The sequence below is a fragment of the Camellia sinensis genome, chromosome 11, assembly GCF_055761805.1.
Source record: "Camellia sinensis isolate YWXY chromosome 11, ASM5576180v1, whole genome shotgun sequence".
Taxonomy (NCBI): Eukaryota; Viridiplantae; Streptophyta; class Magnoliopsida; order Ericales; family Theaceae; genus Camellia; species Camellia sinensis.
Genome location: NC_138971.1, coordinates 45,079,493 through 45,103,477, shown reverse-complemented (window position 1 = coordinate 45,103,477; position 23,985 = coordinate 45,079,493). Strand labels below are relative to the sequence as shown.

At 37.6% G+C, this 23,985-nt stretch overlaps 1 protein-coding gene across 1 annotated transcript in view; it reads left to right on the top strand.

Moving 5' to 3' along the window:
• The window catches only part of LOC145802305 (putative late blight resistance protein homolog R1A-3), a 41,868-nt gene extending 18,240 nt beyond the window's left edge, over positions 1-23,628 (top strand). The window contains exons 4-7 of the mRNA XM_082894993.1: positions 14,218-15,386; positions 16,833-17,172; positions 17,272-18,462; positions 23,359-23,628. Coding sequence (XP_082751119.1) covers positions 14,218-15,386; positions 16,833-17,172; positions 17,272-18,462; positions 23,359-23,364 — 2,706 coding nt within the window. The 3' untranslated portion in view covers positions 23,365-23,628. The remainder of the gene's footprint in view (positions 1-14,217; positions 15,387-16,832; positions 17,173-17,271; positions 18,463-23,358) is intronic.
• Positions 23,629-23,985: the final 357 nt, after the last annotated feature.

Genomic DNA, 23,985 nt, shown 5'->3' with positions numbered 1-23,985 from the left:
CCCGCTCATGATGGTAGCATAGAGCATCATGTTTCCTTAGCATTTTTCATAATTTGCACCCACTTGTGTTGCATGCATAAAAGCTCGGTTCATCATTCAAACAAGCATTGTTGTTGATTACTTCTTTGAATACGTGCTTAAACCGCATGCTACCAAATTGATTCACATGCCATGTTAGTAGCCGAGCCTATTAATTGCATAATAGTACGTGTTACATTAGTCATATCACATCAAGTTAGGATCATGTATTTTTTCTAACTCTTTTGTTTCTTTTGGCTGGCCTCGGAGTACTAGGTGAGCATTTAATTATTTTAGCATATCGTATGCGTGTGATTGTTGTCATATCAAGCATGATTCCATGAAGCTAAGTGCTTAAGTTATAGCGACCCCGGTCTTCTCCCATTTGATTATTGTATCCGGACTTAGGTTCCGTAGATTCTGTCATTGTATAATTGTTGTTGTTGTCCCTTATTTTCTCATTTGGACTTATAGGATGTGTTGGGCAGGTTTGTTTCAGGTTGGTTGGGTTTAGAAACCAAGTGTTGCTGTCCAGAATTTTGGATCTTCGCTCGAGCGAGGAGTTTGTCGCTCGAGCGAGCTGTTATTTTTGGTTCTTCGCTCGAGCCGGGGTTTGGTAGCTCGAGCGAGAGTTTGCGTCTGATTTGGACCTGTAGCTGTGCATTCTTGGCTCGAGCGACATTTTCTTCGCTCGAGCGAGTTAGTCCGTTCTTCGCTCGAGCGATAGTTCCTTCGCTCGAGCGTGTGTCTGGTTACAGACCTGAGGGTTTGAGTTCTTCGCTCGATCGAGTTTTCTTTCGCTCGAGCGAGCTTTTGGGTTGTTGGCTCGAGCAAGGCTTCATTGGCTCGAGCGTAGCTTCTCTGTGTCTGGTCGCTCGAGCGACCAAGTCTTCGCTCGAGCGAGCCTGTCCAATTTATATACACAGCAGCGGGTTTTGATCAGTCTTTTTCATCTTCTTTTGGATTCCAAACCCTAAGTCCGACTTCTCTCTCTCCCTACTCACCTTCTTTCTTAGATTTGATCTATTTAGAGGGTGTTTCTACCCTAGTTGCTTTATTAAAAATATAGAGGGAGTCAAGGGCTTTCATTTAATCTGAACATTTGGCGATTTGGAGCACATTGGTATTTGGGCACTCATCTCTGTCTTCACCATTTGGGTTGTTTTCTTCGAGGTAGGGATTTCCTACTCCATTTTATAGGTTTTGTTCTAAGTTTTGGTATTTTGATATGTTGGGGATACTTTGGTAAATTTTGGGAAAAACCCTAGTTGTTTTATTAAATTAATTTGTTTAATTAATTCATGGAATTGGGAAAAGATGGTTAAATTCATGGAATTCATTGATTAAATGGCGTAGTTGGATAATTTGAATCATTTGTCTATTGAATTGTTGACATAGTTATTTTCAGTTTAGAAATAACTGTTTTGGGCTATCGGTGGAGGATAGTCGTGATTGTTGTAGACATTGCATGTGGATTAGGAATAAATGAAACTAATCACATTGGTTAAGTCATTAATTTTGACTATTGCATTGATACAGAAAATACGTGTATTGATTGAGCATTGCATTTGCATACATTGTTTTGTGTGGGAGGAGATAGGGGATGTACTCCACGGTTTAGGGGAAGATAGGGGATGGACCTCTAAACCGGATCTTGTTTGGGAGGAGATAGGGGATGGACTCCATTAGCATCACTTTTATGTGCGCTTATTTATATAGAAGTGTTTTATTGATACAGCACTAAAATGTGTATCAATCTGGAATTATGAAGTGTTTTGATTTGAGCTTGAGTCTCATTTGTTTGTTGATATTGGAAGGATGTGAATATGATATATGTAATTCACTGTTGTAAGTTTGGCCAGGTTCTGAGCCATGTTGATAAAATTGGAAAGTAAAACGTGTCTTAGACAATAGTGTCATGAGACTGTAAAATGAAGTAATTGATTATCTTGGTTAACCATCTGTTGAATGCTATTGCTTTATTCATTGCTTATATGTGGTTTAGTATATTTCTACTGGGCTGTGGCTCACCCTTTATGGGAACATCATTTTCAGGTTCAGGTGATAAGCTACCTCCAAGGACTTAGCTTGGAAGGACTTGGATTTTGAAGACTATTTTTAGTTATTTGTTTTTCATTGTTAGTACATGTAAACACTCAAGCCTAGGGCTTTATTTATATTTGAGTTAGAACTCATACTTTGTGTCCAAGTGTTGGCTTGGAAAGATGTAAGCCGATAGGGCATTTACTTTGGTGTTACATGCAATGCTTTTGTTTAGTAAGACTCTGATGGATATTATAATGAATTATTAAAGTGTTTTTTTTTAATAATGCATGTCAACGATATATATAATGGGTATATTTTTGTGGGCGTTACAACTTGGTATCAGAGCGTACCGGGTTTGAATACTTTGGGTACGTGGGAAGTGATTAGTATCACAATGGGTTCGGCTCGTTTGATAGAGACTTAGTGTAACGTTATATGCTTATGTGATAACATGTTTGTGTGATTATGTGGGTATGGAATGTAGTTTCTGGGATAATGATTGGACCCTTGAGTTTCCTGTAGTCTTGTTGGAAAGGCACTTGATCACTGCTGCTTCCAACCGGAACTATAGTAACGCATTGGGACTATCATTATCTGGGAATGAAATTCGTAGGTGCTTATGTGATTATGTGCTGACGTGGAATGAATTATTGTTGTCCAATGCATTAGGACGTGAGTGTTTAGCTTCAACACATTTATTAATGTGCTAATGTCTTTGTTTCCTTTATTAGGATGTCAGGACGAGGACGAGGACGCGGTAGGCGTGGTAGGCCGAGTAGGCAGGAGGTGCCTGTGCCATAGGAGATTCCGGCAGTTCAGGAGGGAATTGGCCAGGCCAATGTGGCCGAGCCAGTAGGCCAGCAGGCTATGGGCGCTCTAGCCCGAGAGATAGCAGGGGCATTCAGGGAGTCAGTAGGCATTCTCAGAGCTGAGAATCAAGCTCAGGTTGTTGTTGCAGATGCAGGACCTTCCTTTCTGAAGAGGGAGTTCTTCCGGTCTAACCCGGATGAATTTGTGGGTGATCCTAAAGAGCCGCTTAAGGCAGATGAATGGCTCGAACAGACAACGAAGACGTTTGAGATGCTTGGCATCGAAGACGAGGGGTTGAAAGTGACCTTGGCATCTTTCCAGTTGAAGGGGGATGCGGGTCAGTGGTGGAAGTTTACTAAGGGTCGTATAGGAGGTACATGGGAGGCTTTTGTGAATGCTTTCCAAGAGAAGTTCTTATCTCCAGCAGTCAGGGAGAAGCTGAGAGACCAGTTTTGTCAGCTTAAGCAGTCGAGTTCTTCAGTGGCCGAGTTTGAGGCTGCATTTACTAGTTTGTCCAGGTTTGCACCTGAGTTGGTGGCATCTGAGGAACGCCGTTGTATTGAGTTTGAGAAGAAGTTGAGGCGTGGCCTCAAGTTGAGAGTTGGGGGAACTATGATTCGGGATTATGGGCGTATGGTTGATGCTGCAACCCACATGGAAATTATGATGCAGGAGGAGGAGGAAGGACAGAAGGGCTCCAAAAGGAGTCAGGATGGTCAGAGTGATGGTAGGAGACAGAAGGGTTTTAATCCTCAGCAGTCTCAGGGTAGCTTTTCTAGATCGACTTTTCCTGTTTCAAGTGTGGCCAGCTGGGCCACAAGTCTCCAGTTTGTCCTCAGAGGGGAGGAGTGCAGAGAGCAGCATCATCTTCGGCTCGATCTCAGAGCCAGAGTCAGGGTAGAGGCCAGCCACTCTCGTGTTATCAATGTGGTCAGCCAGGGCATATGAAGAGGTATTGCCCGCAGTTGGGTGGCACACCTGGTGCATCTGGTTTGAGGCAGATTCAGGGTCAGCAGCCAGCTCAGTCGGGTCAGGCCTCGAGGGCCAATCAGGGGGCTTCATCTTCCCAGTCAGTGCAGCAATCTTATGCTCCTAGGGGTGAGCAGGTTGATCAGAGGTCGTCTGGGCGCGTGTACGCTGTTACCGCGCAGGATCTTGTACCGGCACCATCAGTTGTGAGAGGTACCTTCTTGTTTTGCAACTCGGTTGCTAATGTTTTGATTGATACGGGTGCATCTCATTCCTTTGTGTCTGCTGCATTTGCATCTGTTTTGGAGTTGGAGTTAGCACAGTTAGCATCTCCTATTTGTGTAGTGTCACCTCTTGGGGGTGAATTGATTTTGAAACACGGTGTTAGGGGTTGTGATATAGAGGTTGATTACCATAGAATCCCATTTTCCTTTGTAGTTATGCCTATGAGAGGTTTCGATGTTATTTTGGGTATGGACTGGTTATCGTCATACCAGGCAGTTATTGATTGCTACCGCCAGAGGGTCACTTGTTGTACCGTGAGCGGAGAGTATTTTCATTTTCTGGGGGACCGGGTGGGTAATGTGTTGCCACCGGGGTATGTTCCGCGAGGACGGAGTGAGCTTAGTGGTCTACTTGCTAACCTTTCGATTAGTGAGGATGATGAGTCTCAGATTGTGTTGCCAAGGGTGGTTTGTGAGTACTCGGACGTCTTTCCCGAGGATCTTGTTGGTTTGCCACCGCATCGAGAGATTGAGTTCTCTATTGACCTAGTGCCCGGCACGGCGCCGATTTCTATGGCACCTTATCGTTTTGCCCCAGCCGAGTTAGTTGAGTTGAAGATTCAGCTCCAGGAGTTGCTAGATAAGGGCTTTATACGTCCTAGTGTTTCACCGTGGGGAGCACCGGCCCTCTTTGTTAAAAAGAAAGGTGGTGCTTTGAGACTTTGTATAGATTATCGAAAATTGAATCGGGCTACGGTTAAGAATAAGTACCCTATGCCTCGTATAGATGATCTGTTTGACCAGTTGAAGGGTTCCCGTTGTTTCTCTAAGATAGACTTGAGATCAGGTTACCACCAGTTGAGGGTCAGGGAGGAGGATATTCTGAAGACGGCATTCCGTACACGGTATGGCCACTATGAGTTTCTGGTGATGCCATTTGGGCTCACCAATGCACCGGCAGTTTTTATGGATTTGATGAACCGGATCTTCCGGAAATTCTTGGATCGGTTTGTAGTCATTTTTGTGGATGATATCCATATCTATTCGCCTTCTGAGGAGGAGCACGAGGAACACTTGAGAGTGGTGCTTGAGTTACTTAGAGCCCATAGGCTGTATGCCAAGTTTGGGAAGTGTGAGTTTTGGCTGAGGGAAGTCAAATTCTTAGGCCACGTGGTATCCGGGGAAGGGGTGTCTGTTGATGCATCCAAGGTTGAGGCAGTGCAGGATTGGGCACAGCCTAAGAGTGTGTTTGAGATCCGCAGTTTTCTGGGATTAGCTGGGTATTACTGCCGGTTTGTGAAAGATTTCTCTAGGTTAGCGTCACCGTTGACTAGACTGACTCGGAAGGCAGTCAAATTTGTATGGGGTGAGACTTGTGAAAAGTCGTTCCAGGAGTTAAAAGTTAGACTGACCACCGCTCCAGTATTGATTATTCCAGAGAGAGGGTTGGGTTATGCAGTCTATTGTGATGCCTCACGAGAGGGTCTGGGTTGTGTGTTAATGCAAGAAGGGAAAGTAGTTGCCTATGGCTCACGTCAGTTGAAAATTCTCGAGCATAATTACCCTACGCATGATCTAGAGTTAGCAGCTGTGATATTTGCCTTGAAGATTTGGAGGCATTATCTTTATGGTGAGAGGTTCGAGGTGTTCTCGGATCATAAGAGTCTGAAATATTTGTTTACACAGAAAGATTTGAACTTGAGGCAGAGGAGGTGGATGGAATTTATAGAGGATTATGACTTTGAGTTGCATTATCATCCGGGAAAGGCCAATGTGGTGGCCGATGCCCTTAGCAGAAAACCTGTTGGTGTCATAGCTAGTATAGCCATCCGAGAATGGGAGATGTTGGGTACACTTGGGGAGTTTGACTTACTTCTGGGCGAATCCGTAGAGGCTGCGGCCTTGTTTTCTGTTGTTGTACAGCCTACACTCGTGACTCGAGTGTTAGAGGCTCAGAGGGGTGACCTTGAGGTAGAAACCCTCCGTGAGAAGATTTCTGGTGGGAAGGTTGAGAAGGGTTTGGCAGTGTATCCCGACCTCAGTGTGAGATACCGAGACCATCTGTTTGTGCCGGAGTCTTGTCGAGAGGAGGTACTCCGAGTTTTTCATCATTCACGCCTTGCGGTGCATCCGGGAGGCACTAAGATGTATCGGGATTTGGGTCGCCAGTTCTGGTGGCGGGGTATGAAGAGAGATGTGGCAGCTTTCGTATCTAAGTGCCTTACTTGTCAGCAAGTGAAGGCCGAACATCAGAGGCCAGCGGGTTTGTTGCAACCCTTGCCTATTGCCGAGTGGAAGTGGGAACACGTCACTATGGACTTCGTTGTGGGTCTTCCGAGGACTCAGCGGGGTAGTGATGCTATTTGGGTGGTTGTAGACCGGTTGACTAAGTCGGCGCACTTCATTCCTATGCGCGTGAGAGATTCGGTAGATCATCTTGCCGACTTGTACATTCGGGACATAGTGAGGTTACACGGGGTTCCAGTGATGATCGTTTCAGATAGAGATCCTCGTTTTACTGCCAGGTTGTGGCAGAGTTTGTAGAGTGCCTTAGGCACTAAGTTGACCTTTAGCACGGCTTACCATCCTCAGACTGACGGGCAGTCCGAGCGTACTATTCAGATCCTTGAGGATATGCTGCGGGGTTGTGTTCTAGACTTTAGTGGGTCGTGGGAGAGGCACTTGCCGTTGGTGGAGTTTGCCTACAACAATAGCTTCCAGTCTAGTATCGGTTTGGCACCATTTGAGGCCTTGTATGGCCGACCGTGTAGATCTCCTGTTTGTTGGGCCGAGGTGGGTGATGCACCTCTGTTGGGTCCGGAGTTGGTGAGGGAAACAACGGAGAAAGTTGAGCTTATCCGTAAGAGACTTGTTACAGCACAGAGTCGTCAGAAATCTTATGCCGACCGTAGGAGGAGATCTTTGGTGTTTGAGGTGGGTGATCATGTCTTTCTGAAGATATCACCTAGACGGGGTTTGATGAGATTTGGGAAGAGCGGGAAGTTGTCCCCTCGGTTCATTGGTCCGTTTGAGATCCTTGAGAGGATTGGCGAGGCTGCTTATCGTTTAGCTTTACCACCGCAGTTGTCCGGAGTACATGACGTGTTTCATGTGAGTATGCTTCGGAAGTATGAGCCGGATCCATCACATGTGTTGGATTGGACTGATTTAGTGATTGATGAGGATGTTTCGTATGAGGAGAGACCGGTTCGGGTCTTGGATAGGCGGGATCAAGTTTTGCGAGGCAAAACCATCCCTTTGGTCAAAGTTTTGTGGAAACACCACAGAGTGGAGGAAGCCACTTGGGAACGTGAGTTGGAAGTCCGCCAGAAATATCCGGACATGTTTGTTGATTTGTAATCTTATAATTAGATTCTGTTATATTGTTGAACTTAAGAGCTTTATATATGTCTTAAGTTGTAAAACATTGAGTTTGTATTGGTAAATGGGTGTATCTTGAAACTTGCTTCATTATAGAAGTTTAGTGTAATATTGCATCTGTTGAGTACATTGTTGAATGGGTTATATATATTATGCAATTGAATATGATATGGGAATTGTTAACATTGAAAGGAATAATGCATAATAATGATACAGGTTGAGATATATGTTGTGTTATATATTTAATGTGAGATGCCTCTTGATAAAGAGATGAAATGACCAGTTTTGGGTCAAGATGTTTACTAATGAATTGTCAAAAAAAAAATCTGTTTTCAAAAACTTATGCTTAATTTCAGGGACGAAATTCTTTGAAGGGGGGGAGGTTATAGCGACCCCGGTCTTCTCCCATTTGATTATTGTATCCGGACTTAGGTTCCGTAGATTCTGTCATTGTATAATTGTTGTTGTTGTCCCTTATTTTCTCATTTGGACTTATAGGATGTGTTGGGCAGGTTTGTTTCAGGTTGGTTGGGTTTAGAAACCAAGTGTTGCTGTCCAGAATTTTGGATCTTCGCTCGAGCGAGGAGTTTGTCGCTCGAGCGAGCTGTTATTTTTGGTTCTTCGCTCGAGCCGGGGTTTGGTAGCTCGAGCGAGAGTTTGCGTCTGATTTGGACCTGTAGCTGTGCATTCTTGGCTCGAGCGAGATTTTCTTCGCTCGAGCGAGTTAGTCCGTTCTTCGCTCGAGCGATAGTTCCTTCGCTCGAGCGTGTGTCTGGTTACAGACCTGAGGGTTTGAGTTCTTCGCTCGATCGAGTTTTCTTTCGCTCGAGCGAGCTTTTGGGTTGTTGGCTCGAGCAAGGCTTCATTGGCTCGAGCGTAGCTTCTCTGTGTCTGGTCGCTCGAGCGACCAAGTCTTCGCTCGAGCGAGCCTGTCCAGTTTATATACACAGCAGCGGGTTTTGATCAGTCTTTTTCATCTTCTTTTGGATTCCAAACCCTAAGTCCGACTTCTCTCTCTCCCTACTCACCTTCTTTCTTAGATTTGATCTATTTAGAGGGTGTTTCTACCCTAGTTGCTTTATTAAAAATATAGAGGGAGTCGAGGGCTTTCATTTAATCTGAACATTTGGCGATTTGGAGCACATTGGTATTTGGACACTCATCTCTGTCTTCACCATTTGGGTTGTTTTCTTCGAGGTAGGAATTTCCTACTCCATTTTATAGGTTTTGTTCTAAGTTTTGGCATTTTGATATGTTGGGGATACTTTGGTAAATTTTGGGAAAAACCCTAGTTGTTTTATTAAATTAATTTGTTTAATTAATTCATGGAATTGGGAAAAGATGGTTAAATTCATGGAATTCATTGATTAAATGGCGTAGTTGGATAATTTGAATCATTTGTCTATTGAATTGTTGACATAGTTATTTTCAGTTTAGAAATAACTGTTTTGGGCTATCGGTGAAGGATAGTCGTGATTGTTGTAGACATTGCATGTGGATTAGGAATAACTGAAACTAATCACATTGGTTAAGTCATTAATTTTGACTATTGCATTGATACAGAAAATACGTGTATTGATTGAGCATTGCATTTGCATACATTGTTTTGTGTGGGAGGAGATAGGGGATGTACTCCACGGTTTAGGGGAAGATAGGGGATGGACCTCTAAACCGGATTTTGTTTGGGAGGAGATAGGGGATGGACTCCATTAGCATCACTTTTATGTGTGCTTATTTATATAGAAGTGTTTTATTGATACAGCACTAAAATGTGTATCAATCTGGAAGTATGAAGTGTTTTGATTTGAGCTTGAGTCTCATTTGTTTGTTGATATTGGAAGGATGTGAATATGATATATGTAATTCACTGTTGTAAGTTTGGCCAGGTTCTGAGCCATGTTGATAAAATTGGAAAGTAAAACGTGTCTTAGACAATAGTGTCATGAGACTGTAAAATGAAGTAATTGATTATCTTGGTTAACCATCTGTTGAATGCTATTGCTTTATTCATTGCTTATATGTGGTTTAGTATATTTCTACTGGGCTGTGGCTCACCCTTTATGGGAACATCATTTTCAGGTTCAGGTGATAAGCTACCTCCAAGGACTTAGCTTGGAAGGACTTGGATTTTGAAGACTATTTTTAGTTATTTGTTTTTCATTGTTAGTACATGTAAACACTCAAGCCTAGGGCTTTATTTATATTTGAGTTAGAACTCATACTTTGTGTCCAAGTGTTGGCTTGGAAAGATGTAAGCTGATAGGGCATTTACTTTGGTGTTACATGCAATGCTTTTGTTTAGTAAGACTCTGATGGATATTATAATGAATTATTAAAGTGTTTTTTTTTAATAATGCATGTCAACGATATATATAATGGGTATATTTTTGTGGGCGTTACATAAGTGATTTACCTATTTGAATGCCTGTGGATGAAGGCTAATTTCTAAAATTGGGATGAATTGATTAAAAAAACGTATATTTGAGCCCACTTTTCCAAGTGGCAAATTCAAAACATTTTCAAACAAACATGAAATCAAAACGTTCCACTTTTTGCAAAATGGTCTATATTTGTGTGTGCATCACCTAGTAAAGTTATCTTAATAATCAGAACAAGAGCATATAATGTAAATAAAAATCACATCATGATTAGTAGAGGCCGATCTTCGATTAGGCGAGTGGGGTGCTCAATTCATGACCTTCCCCTCTCATACCTAAGTTCTCGAGCCGAGACACTTTGGTGATGACGGACACGTGGCCTCTGGCACGAGTCACAGGTGTCCTAAATTTCTCAAAAATATTTAGGTGGCGACTCTAAAATCTGGTAATGCAGTCCACTTTTGGCATTTTGATTCAAAACTGATTTTCCAAAAGATTTACCGGATTTGAACTCATTAGTGTTTATCTATTTCACATTGCACTTGTGAAATTAAATTCAAAACTATGAAAGTCCGAACTGTAGGGCTAATCATATCCAAAATGAGCACAAAAAGCAAGTTATAGTCTACAACTTTCATAATTATGGCACAAAGTGACGCACACTTTATATTTCCAAATCCAAAATGCTATAATGCATGCATGCATCCATATTCAAGGAGATACAGCAAGATATGTACTTAACCACCAAAACATAGTGACCATTAGAAGCAACTTGATGAGAAATTTGGATCTAAACACGATCCACTTAGGATCTCAAAAAATTCATAGTAACACAAGCCCAAAAAAAAAAAAAAAAAAAAGACAAAATTTCAGTCAATTTTTGCTCCTTACTCTGCACAAATTTATTGTCTAGTAGTTTGAACATGAATTACTTGAGTAGAAAACAGAAACTCCCTTTCTCAATTATTTGTAAAAAAAATCAAAAATATTGATTTATCTTAACAGCTTCAATGAAGAGATTACTTAATCCTTGGCCATTTAGACAAAACAGAAAGCTCTAGGCATACAACATCGATACAAGAAAGATAGTCACCAACACATTGTCAATCTTGCCATCCGCAATTCCAGAATATGATCCTATACATGACAAGTGTGTGGAATGAGGTTTGAGGGGGTGTGTGTACAATGGTATGAGTGAAAGGTATAATTAATACACTTAGTGTGTGGATTGAGAAAAATAGTTAATAATTGAATTACAAACTGTGTGTACTGAGAAATAATGTGGATTGAGATAATTAGGTGTGTGGAAATAGAATTTCTCAATTTTTAGAGAATAAGTTGACAAATATCAAGTGATAAATAGTATAAAATAACGGTGGTGTTACATGCACCAATTAGTATACTAATTAATGCACTAATACTAGTTATGATATTATTATTGACCCCACTCATTATACAAATTATAAATACTAAAATTCTCTTAAATTATGTCACATCATCAATTGATACACTAGCTAGTGCATTACTTGGTGCATGTAGAAGTATTCATAAAATAATAGTCCAAGATTACCAAATAATCACTCTGCTAGCCCTCTAACCACACTAACAAGGAGCCTATGGAACCAAGGTTAGACTCTAATATCAATTCAACAAAGAAATATTTTGAAACGCAGGTTAAAAGTTGACTTTTTTATTTTTATTTTTTAGTTTTTTTTTGGAAAAATATATTAAAAAAATTAGAAAGGTGATGTGACCCACGAAAAGCCAAAGAGCCAAAAAAGTTGCTTTTAACCAAGTTGCCAAGTAAAAAAAACAGCAGTGTTGCATACCCCCAGTGGGGGTCGCACCCCCAGTGAGGTGTCGCGCCCCCACTGGTTGAAACTTAAAAAAAAAAAAAAAAAAAAAAACAGTTTTTTTTTTGGCCAATAATGGAGTGCCACCTCACTGGGGGTTGACCACCAGTGGGTGTATGAGGCATTTTTCTAAAAAAAATCACATTTGTTTGGTTTTAATTTTCAGAAGTTATTTTTAGCCATGTGTTTTATTTATTTTTATTGAATTTTTTTATATTTTAGTTAAATTTTTTTAAATTTTTTTTTTAGATACTGCAAGATTAGATGCATCTAAAAAGTAAAATAATTTAACCAAACTATGAAAAAAAATTAACTAAAAATGAAGGAAAACTTGAACAAAAATGCACACCGATTTTTGTTCGAATTTTTATTTATTTTTAGTGAATTTTTTAATATGTAAGTCATTTTTTTTATTGTTAAATACATCTTGATTAGATACATATAAAAAAGGTATCAAAAAATGACTAAAATATGAAACATTTTTATTAAAAATAAGCGAAAACTCATATAAAAATAATTTTTAAAAAATCAAACCAAAACAGACTATTGGTGAACAACCTTTCATCTATTCAATTCTCATAATTTTGTAAACTTATCTAGCTTTGATTTACTCAAAGAAACCATTTTTTTGGGTAAATTACACCTTACCCTCTTTATGTTTGGTTTTTTTTTTTTTTTTTTTTTTTATTTTGATACTTAAAATTTACTATTTTTTTCATTTTGACCTTTTATGTTAAAATTTTCTCAATTTACTTCTAAAGTTAACCTATATTCAAAATTAAATAAAAAATGTCACGATAACATAACAATATATTATTATATTAGAGTTTGAGTTTGTGTTAAATGTATGAATTATATATTATAAAATGTTTGTATGCCATATAATTGTCAATGTGTCATTTTCTGTTTAATTTTTAACAAAAATTAACTTTAAGAATAAATTAGAAAAAATTTAAAACATGAAAGATCAAAATAATAAAAAAAAATTAAAATCAAATTAAAAAAAGGGAGCAAACTTAAAAGGGTCAAATATTTAATTTTTTCAAATTCTGTTTCAAAAAAAAATTACAACAAACACTATCTTAAAAAGTAAAAAAAGACTCTGATTGGTAGAGCTTTCTAACTTTAATTTCACCCATTGATTTGACTGTGGTATTTGGTTACAGTTTTTAAAAATTGATTTCATACCTATTTTTGTAAACACGTCTACCTGGTCATCCTCCCGAACGTCTGGCAGGTTGACCGAAACAATATTTTTTTTTTGGTACCTATTATTTTTATATTTTAAATAAAAAATATTTTCAGAATTTTTTTTAAATTTTTTTTTGTGGTCTGAATAGAATTTTGAGTGTGTTTGGTTATAAATTATAAGTTTTTTAATTAAATATCACATGACATATTTAAAATTTCAAACTCAACTCAAAACTCATAATTAAATAAACTTTTCATACTCAAATTATAATTTTAAAATTTACAAAATTAAAATATAATTTTATTTTTAAATCATAATTCTAAAATTTTACCGACGGTAACTTATCTTAGGTTGCGTTTGGTTGTGTTTTGTAAATGTGATTTGAGAGTATGAATTATATTTTGAGTTTGTGTGTTGTAGAATTATGATTTGAGTGTAGAAAATTTGTTTGGTAAAGAATTTTGAAAATAGTTTTAGAAAAGAGGTTTGATTTGAGTGGGGAATTGTTGATGTGATATTTGATATGTGATATAAAAATTTACAACTCATAACTAAATATACAACTCAAAATTATTTTAAAGCACATTAAAAATTAAAAAAATTTCAGAAATTTTTTTTTTCAATTATATAAATCAATTGCAAAAAAATAATAATAATAAAAAAAAAATAATCCTGTACAGCAGAGGACATCCGGGTGGATGTCCCCAAGGCCGTCCGGGCGGTAGTCCCTAAGGACGTCCGGGTGGTCTTCCCCTAGCCAAAATTTTCACAAAAAACGCGACTGTAATACAGAGCTCTCTGCAGAGGTTTGGAAAGTTGATTCCAAACACACAACTAAACATCATACTGAAATACACCGGTGAAATTACATTTTGAATTCACAACCAAACAGAGCCTTATATTTCCTATTGGTTAACGCTCGGAAAAAGCCGCCCCGTTGCTGCAACTTTTCAGTGGGTTTCTGTGAAGACTCTGGTATGTATGGAGTCCAAAGTCAACATTAAATTATCACCACTCAATCTCCTAGTCAAATCATTGATTTTATTTAATTTATTAGTTGTTTTTTGAATGCGAGTCAAGCCGCAACTATAAACTAAACAAAAAGCAAGGAATAGAACAGAGAGCTCTTGCTTGATCTGGAATTTTAAGCTCCCTTTTCCGTCATCCATCCATATATATATATATATAGGGGGAGAGAGATGGCCGAAATTGCAGTCATTTTACTAGCGAAGAATTTGAAGGATTTACCGAGCTCCAAGATCGATTTGAGTTTGGAAGAGAATGATCAAATTCAAACCCTTTATGAGGATCTACAATTGCTGAGAACAAATCTGAATGATTTGTAGGTGAAGTTTTTTGAGCAGGAACAAGTGAAAAATCTGGAGGCACGAATTAGAGATTTGGCGTACGAGGCAGAAAATACGATCGACTCGTTCCTAGTTAACATTTTCTCGACAAAGAATACTAAGATGGAGAAGCTGAAGGAAGCTAGTACGGTGGAAGAGATAAGGAAGGATCGCTCATTTAAATTCAACACTTTCTTGAACAAGTTTATGTATCGAATGAAGATAAAGAAGGATCTCTCATTAAATCTTGAGCATGTCAAAGAAGAGATTGAGGCCATCAAAACAGAGATAATGGGAATTTATGATATGGGTTTGGAAGCCACACAACAAGTTGGAAGTTTTTCCAGCAGTGGAAACTCAAACCCAACAAGAGCAAACACAAACCCAACTGCTTGGTGTGCATTGGAGGAAGAAATAATGGTGGGATTTGAGGATGAGGCATTGACCTTAAAAGAACAACTTACTCGAGGGCCAAGGCAGCTAGAGGTTATTTCCATTGTTGGGATGGCTGGACAAGGTAAGACTACTTTGGAACAAAACTCTATAATGATATACCACTTCCATGTTCGTGCTTGGACATCTGTTTCTCAAGAGTATCGAAAGAGGGATTTGTTACTTCGCCTTGTAAGTTGTGTTATGCCACATACAAATAGAATTGATCATATGAGCGATGAGAAATTAGCTCAAATGTTGTACAAAAGCTTAAAGGGTCGAACTTATTTCATTGTGATGGATGATATATGGGATACTAGGGCTTGGCTTGATTTGAAATTTTGTTTTCCAAATGACAACAATGGAAGTAGAATTATGTTCACTAGCCGACATGAAGACGTGGCTTTGCAGGCCAAACCCAATAGCCCACCTCTTTCGCTTCGATTTTTAACTCATAACGAAAGTTGGGATCTGTTTCAACACAAGGTGTTTGGAAAAAGGGAAAATTGCCCCCCAGAGCTCGTGGAGATCGGAAAGCAAATAGCCAACAAGTGTCAGGGACTACCTTTGTTGATTGTTGTGGTAGCTGGAATTTTTATTAATGAAGAGAAGAGCCAAGACCGATGGAAGCAAGTAGGAGAAACCATAAAATCAAATTTGGCTGCCAATCCACAAGCATGTATGAAAACACTAGCGTTGAGTTACATTCACTTACCTGCTATGTTACATGGACTCAGGTACGAGTGTCGGGTGCGGGTGTGTATCCAAGCGTTAGACATTCATAAATTTAAATCTTAGGATCTTGGGGTACGTATCTGAAAAATCTAGAAATCCCCTAGATGTTGATTTGTGATTATGTATCAATTTTAAGCAGAATATAACAATCCCAATCAAACAATCAAGACAAAAAAACACAACTATTTAACGTGAAAAAAACCACAATTGGACACCTCCAACTGTGATAAAAAAACCACGGGCAACAGCCACAAGAACAATCCACTAAGAAGATTTAAAGGAATTACACAGGTATACTCTCAATTACCTAGCGAATCCACAACGCCTAATTGAACCAACCTCTATGTGCCTCTTCCAACCCCATCTTCACCTCGGAATTGTCTTTCCAAAGAGCCACTCCAGGATCCACCGAAGCTTCAGGCTCGAATTCTTCAGACTCCACCGAAGAACAACTCTCTCTTTTGTGTATAACAAACCAAACCTTTGATGTACTCTCTTTAAATCATGAGTTGAATACTCAATAAAAACATCAAAGAAAACTAACAAAATATCCCCAGATATAATCCTTAAGAACCAAAAAGAAGATCTGGAGGAGTTCAATCAAAATCTTAGTTTTGGGAGAAAACCAAGTATTTATAGAGAACCAAAAGTAATCCTAGATTGGGAAGAAAACAAACTCTTTGAGAAATCCGGATTCTGAGGCTCGCTCGAGCGAAGCTTTGCTGGCTCGAGCTAGGAGTGTATTTTTCATGATTTCTACTAGTGCCTTGGCTCGAGCGACGGATCCTTGGCTCGAGCGAGGAATACACTCTTTCAGGTTTTTGTATGGACGCAATCCTTGGCTCGAGCGAGAATTCCTTGGCTCGAGCGAGCAACGACGGACATGCAATTTTGAATGCAATTTTGCATTTTGCTTCGGCCGTAATAATCAGCGAACTGGCAATCTTAAAAGCATTAACATCACAAACTTCTCTGCATGGTTCGATTCGGGTTTGGATTCGCATCTAATAAACTCATAACCTCATTGAAATAAAAGTGCGAAAATAAATACATCTGAAAGGAGTTTTGTCAAACGGGGTTGCCAAGAATAAAAACCTAACAGTATCCAAAATTGGATATGGGTACGGGGACCCGTCATATGCACATATATATTGTATATTATATAATATTCTCGGATGAGATGATTTAAATTATGTAGAAATATATTAGAAATTAAATATGATTTAGAAAAAAAATATGAAATTTCTATATCTAATTCATGTGAGAGCCTAAAAATATTGCTTTACTAACAAATGTGAGTTTCTTTTTCTTCATGTATTGTCACAAATTAAAGTATCTGAGTGTCTAAATTGGGTACGAGCGTCGGACACATATCCCACACCCTTATCCATGTCATATCCGGTAGACACGGGTATTGTGGGGGAAATAGAAGAGTCCATGTAACACAGCTTACCTGGGCACTTGAAACCATGTTTTCTCTATTTTGGTTCATTTCCAGAGGACTTCCAAATCCCTGTGTGGAAGTTGATTTGGTTATGGATTGCTGAGGGATTTATACAAAAGATTGGGGAGAAAAGCTTAGAAGATGTAGCCGAGGAATACTTGATGGATTTAATTGCTAGAAGTCTGGTATTAGTTACTAGAAGAGCGTATGATGGTGGAATCAAAGAATGCAGTATCCATGATTTATTCTGTGATTTTTGCCTCAGAAAATCAGAGGAAGAGTATTTTCTCCAGCGAATTTCAAGTAATCATCCTGCTTCCTCTTCTTTCTATTTTGGGAAGTGGGTTAAAAGACACTTCCCAACTTTTAACCCACTTCCTCTCTCACAAAAAAGAACCAAAAAGACAGCTTTTAACCATCTTCTCAAAACACCCCAATTAAAGCATTTTTTGGATATGAGTCATTTATCCATTTGTGATTCAGTAAACCTGTCAGATGTAACTTCTGTAATCACTTCTGCTGCAAAAACCCTCTGTTTTTTGTACTTTAGATCTGGATGTACTCCATGGAACTCTGCTTTCTTTCCTCTTAATTTCTCTCCTCCATGGTTCAAACTTCTTAAGGTGTTGGATATGGGTTCTGTAGATTTTACTACGTACCCCGGTGAGATAGAACAACTTATTCTCTTGAGGTACTTAGCACTTTCTTTGGTCTCATTGTATCCACAAACTTACCTCCCAGATTCAATATCTAACCTTTGGAATTTAGAAACCCTGATTCTCAGTACACATATTTTGGTTCCGTGTGCTAATCAATTGATGAATCTGTCTTTAACTAGGCAAGAGATGCATAAATTTCTTGGTACACATTCATCTGTAACTCTACCATATGGTATTAGGAAGATGGTAAAGTTGAGGCATATCTGTCTTACTGGAGAAGGGATAAATAAAATTGGAATACAATATCCCCATGAACAATATCCCTTCTTGTTGGATAACCTACAAACTCTTTCATGGGTCGATCCATGGTCTTGCCGGGATTTGTTGTTTGGGACTCCAAATATCAGAAAGTTGGGATTTCGTGGGCAATTGATAGATGGGGGGTGTTTGTCATTTCCTCATTTAAGCTTCCTAAATCACCTCCAAGAGTTGAAATTGTTTAATACAGGCCATAACTGCTCTTCAAATAGTCTCAAGAGCATTCAGTTTCCCTCAAATCTTAAAAAGCTAACTTTGAAGAAAACCAATCTAAAGTGGGATGCGATGTCAACACTTGTCAAGTTACTACCCAACCTTGAGGTTCTCAAATTATTACTTCATGCCTGCACCGAACAACATTGGGAAACAAGTGATGGGGAGTTTCCACAACTCAAATTGTTAAAATTGGAATCCCTGGAAATTATGCAGTGGGATGTTTCCAGTAATCATTTTCCCACCCTTCAACGATTACAGTTGGTTAATTGTCATGGACTTGAGAATGTCCCATCTGAAATAGGGGATATACCCACACTACAGGTGATTGAGGTGCATCAGTGGAATCCTTGTCTTGTAAATTCTGCCAGGGAAATTAAGGAAGAGCAGGAGAGTATGGGAAACAATTGGCTGCAGATTTTGATTCGCACAACCAATCTTGAAGTAAGTGCATTAACTAGATCAAATCATGCTTTTCATTTACATGTGTTATGTTTCTGTTTGTTCATTTAATGTTTTATTTTGTTATTATTATTATTATTTGTTTTTTTGCTGTTCCTTTTATGCACATGATCTCACAGAAAAATCATTTAGTGAGTACTGGGACAGAAATTTCATTCATGTTTCATAGTTTCAGCTATTCAAATTCATAAAATCCTCCATCATTCTATTCTTCACCAATTCATGAGGACCTATCTTAAACATGAGATTCTAGGTATTCCAAGAAAAGGAGGAGGAAATGAATTAGCCAAACATCTTTTTATTAAACTAAAGGCACAAATCCTCAACTCTTGGAGGAATTTCCTTCTTCCAAGAGTTTTACCCTATATCCTTTAAGGGAAGACTACACCAAAGGATGAACTAAACCAACCCAAATAAGCACCAAACTGCCAACTACCAAACATGTGATAGTTCTTTGACTGTTTAAGTATAATGTACTCTAGGCCTTGATTGGCTGCAACTGCAACCTAAGAAGCCTGGACACTTCTATAGAGGAGGCGTTGTCACGCCCTCAAAATAAACCCATAATAACCATAACATTAACATGCATTTATAAAAGAAAACGAATCATTTGAGTTATTCATCAGAGTATTCTTATTGAAAGACATCACATGTAACATCCTGCAACATCAAAATAAATGCCCTAAGGGCTTACATCTTTCCAAGCTAACACTTGGACACAAAAAGGATGAGTACTAACTCATTTACAAGTTAAGCCCTAGGCTTGAATGTTTACATGAAATCTCAAAAAAATAACAAAATAAAACATATAACTAAAGACAAGTCTTCAAAATCCCAAACATCAAATCCTTTCAGGCTAAGTCCGTGGAGGTAGCTTATCACCTGAACCTGAAAATGATGTTCCCATAAAGGGTGAGCCACAGCCCAGTAGAAAAATACTAAACCAAATATAAGCATTGAATAAAGCTATAGCATTCAATAGATGGTTAACCAAGATAATCAATTTTATCATTAAACAGTCTCATGACACTAATGTCTAAGACACATTTCACTTTCCATTATTATCAACATGGCTCTGAACCTGGCCAAACTTACAACAGTGAATTATTTATCATATTCACATTACTTCCAATATCCACAAAACAAATGAGACTCATGCTCATATCAAAACACTTCATACTTCCCATTTGATACACATTTTAGTGCTGTATCAATAATCATGTAAAAACACTTCAATATAATAAGCACACATAAAAATGGTGCTAATGGAGTCCATCCCCTATCTCCTCCCAAACAAAAATCCGGTTTAGAGGTCCATTCCCTATCTTCCCCTAAACCGTGGAGTACATCCCCTATCTCCTCCCAAACAATATGCATATGCAATGCTCAATCAATACATGTAATTTCTGTATTAATTCAATAGTCTAAATTTATGACTTAACAAATTGATTAGTTTCAATTTTCCCTAATCCGCATGCAATGTCTACAACAAGCACGACTATCCTCCACCGATAGCCCAAAACAGTTATTTCTAGACTCGAAAAATAAATATACCAACAATTCAATAGGCGAGTGATTTATATTATCCAACTACACCATTTAATCAATAAATTCCCCAATTTCATGGATTTAACCAAATTCCCCAATTTCCTTAAATTAATTACTCAAATCAATTTAGCAATTCAACTAGGTTTTTTTCCCAAAATTTTCAAAGTGTCCCCAACCTATCAAAATACCAAACTTAGAACAAAGCATATAAAATGGAGTAGGAAAATCCCTACCTGGAAGAAAATAACCCGTATGGAGAATAGGAATGGCAATGGGGGGCAATGGGGTGGATATTAATTCCCCATCCCCATTCCCCTATAATAAATTTTCCCCATTCCCCATTCCCCATTCCCCATGGGTACCATCCTCCCCATTTTTTAATGGGTATGGATTTTCCCCAACCCACTTTAATCCCCATTTTTATTTTTTATATTTAATGTTAACAACCACTTTTTTTTTTTTTTTTTTTTTTTTTTTTTTTTTTTTTTTTTTTAAGGTTCACAACAAAAACTAAATATACCTTCAATCTTTTTTCTTTCTTTTTAAATATATTTAATGTTAACAATTTTTTATTTTTATTTTTATTTTTTTTAACAAAAAAAATATATTTAGCTTTGGTAAAAAAAAAATTTATATATTGGATGAGTTACCTACTCTTTAAAATATATATATTTAAATTATAACCAAAACTAAATATATATTTAATTTTTTTTTTTTTTAAAGATTCACAACCAAAACTAAATATATAAATTATAACAAAGTCAGAACCTTTAGCTCTTCCAACCATGTAGTTCCATGTATAATTGATAACCATCAATTAATTACCTTAAATATTGCAGCGATATGGCAAACGATTGGAAGTTGTTTTCTTTTCAGAATTTAAATTTTTTTTTTTTAAAAAAAAGTATAAATGGAAATAAAGTTTCCACACATGGAGTATATAACAAAGTCAGAACCTTTAAATTTATATAACAAAGTCAGAACCTTTATAAAAAAAAATTAAATATATATTTAGCTTTGGTAAAAAAAAAATTAAATATATATTTAGCTTTGGTAAAAAAAAAGAAAAAAAAATTAAATATATATTTAGCTTTGGTTGTGAATCTTAAAAAAAAAAAAAATGGTTGTGAACCTTAAAAAAAATTAAAAAAAGAAAAAAAATTAAATGTATATTTAGCTTTTGTTGTGAATCTTAAAAATTAAAAAAAAAATGGTTGTGAACCTTAAAAATAAAATAAAAAAAGATTGGACGTATATTTAGCTTTGGTTGTGGATCTTAAAAAAAAAAAAAAAAAAAAAAAAAAAAAAAAATTGGTTGTGAACCTGAAAAAATAAATAAATAAAAAAAAGAAAAAAGATTGAATGTATATTTAGTTTTAGTTGTGAATCTTAAAAAAAAAAAAAAAAAAAAAAAAAAAAAAAAAAAAAACATATGGGGAAATTAGTGGGTACCCATCCCCAACCCATCCCCTGTGGATATTTAAAGAATATCACCTACCCTACCCAATGGATAAGAAAAAGAGGGGAAAACCCATGTATTTGGGTTGGGTCTCCATGGATACCCACAGGGTAGGTTATCCATTGCCATCCCTAATGGAGAAGATGGAGATGAAGACCAAAGACCAACGTGCTCCAAATCCCAAGTTTCTCAGATTAAAACGAAGCCCTCAACTCACTCTAACTTTTTAATAAAGGATCTAAGGTAGAAACTCACTCTAAGTAGAACAATCGAAAGAGAGAAGGTGTGTAGAGGGAGAGAGAGAGATAAAAACACTCCAGGGGCGGTTTTTTTAAAAAGTTATGAAGGAAAAGTAGGTCAAAAAGTGATCCAAAAAGTGAAATCACGGACTGATATAATCGACTCTACGCTCGAGCGTAGAAAGCCCCGCTCGAGCGTAAGACACAGAATCATGCTCGAGCGTGAAGAAAGCCGCTCGAGCGTCGATTGCACCCTTCCAGAAGTTTTGCAGGCGCTGGCACCAGCTCGAGCGTCAAACTCCCCGCTCGAGCGGAGGAGCAAAAACAAGGGATCACGCTCGAGCGTAAAAACTACCGCTCGAGCGGAAGAACTGCAGAGCAAAATACTGGGAGATGGAAAATCATGCTCGAGCGTCAAAATTCCCGCTCGAGCGGAGAAGCAACAACGAAGGGACTGCTCGAGCGTTAAAACTTCCGCTCGAGCGTGAAGGCCAAAATCTGAGCATCACCTATTGGCATCTAAAATCAACCAACCTGTAACAGACCCGCCCAACACAACCTATACTTCAAATACAAAGAGATTAAAGGACAACAACAACCAATAAGTAATGATAGGATCCACGGAACCTAAGTCCGGATACAATAATTTAAAGAGAAAAGACCGGGGTCGCTATAGGCATGTTGTGTCAGAAACCTGTGTCAGGCACGACACTTTGCAGACATTCCTAAAAAACGTGTCTGACACTTCTTTAACGCGTCTTAATTAAAATGTAAATTTATAAAATATCAAACACTTTACAGACATTTCGGTGAGATTTCTAAAACTTTCCAAATACAAACTATGTGATGATTCTCTCCATAGTAATAATGTTCTGTATTCTTTGGAATGCAACTACTCAATCTGAATATATTTTCAAACATTAATAAAATGAATACATCATTTGTATTTCTATATTCTACAATTATTTTGCATTATTTATGTTGCTATTAATTGTCATGTGATTGATATATTGATGTTTTTAGGTTATGAAATTTATAACCTTTTAATTTTAATTAGTGTTATTTTGTTTTTTTCATTACCTTTGAAAAAGCTATTCACATAGTTGACATATAATAAATTTATAAAAATATAATTTTTTAACATGTTCCAGACATATCATGTCGTGCATTTTTTGAAAATCAACGTGGCCATGTGTCAAAGCTGTGCCCTTGTCACGTGTCACATGTCCGTGCTACTTAGAGCACAGCACAACGAATTATTTGGGAGAAACCAATCATTTATTTTTTATTTTTGTTTCTTCACCAAGCTTATTTGGATTTGATGGTTTGAATTACAGTTTTAACTTCACATTACGTAGCACTAATTGAGGATTGGAAAGCACCTGCTGGCTGCAGCACTTATATAGTTTTCGTAACTACCATTTGTTTCAATTTGTTAGGGGAGAACATATGTACAGGTGTAAAACTGAATAGATCACACTCCAATTGTATGAATCAGTTAAGTGTTCATCATTTTCTAATGCATAGATTTCTACCTTTGCTTGTTCCAAATGTTGTTCTAGATTCATTTCATTTGAGTACTTCGAAGTTTCTTTTTATTGTTGTTGTAACAACTGTTGTTATTCTCAACAGGGATGAGTAACATGTTCTCAACGGGATGAGTAAAGCTTCTTGAGATATTTCTGAGCAGACCATCTAGTTCTGTAACTGGTCTCTTCCTTCCCTTTTATTTGTTTATTTATTTTTTGTGGTTTTCTCTTCATTTTGACTTATTTATTTGTGTTTTTTCTTATAGAAAGAACATACTTGTTTATACTTCATAACATAAATCAATGTAATTTGAGAGATATCTGAAAAGGAAACTCACTTGCACTTCCTTGAGTGGAGTAGGATTGGGATTGTGTTCTTAATTGCGTTTATTCAAGAACCATAACAGTTCTGTGGTGAATCCGAACAATGATTAATCCTACTTAGAGATGTGATATAAGAGATGATATGATAATTCTATGAATTTTGGAGATTGTTGAGTGTTGCTGAGCTCTTTCATCTCAAGTCTGGAAGAATGAGGTTTACCATGATCAATGACAGAGATGGAAATCGACACATTTGGTAAAGCCACTTAATTTGTTCATATATGTCAAAGGTGTTAGCAATCCATAATGCCTAACTATAATCGGTAAGACACAAAACACAAGAAGAACAAACACACTAGAAGGAACACACTAACTTAACCTCTAGGTGACAATGCTTTAAGGCTAG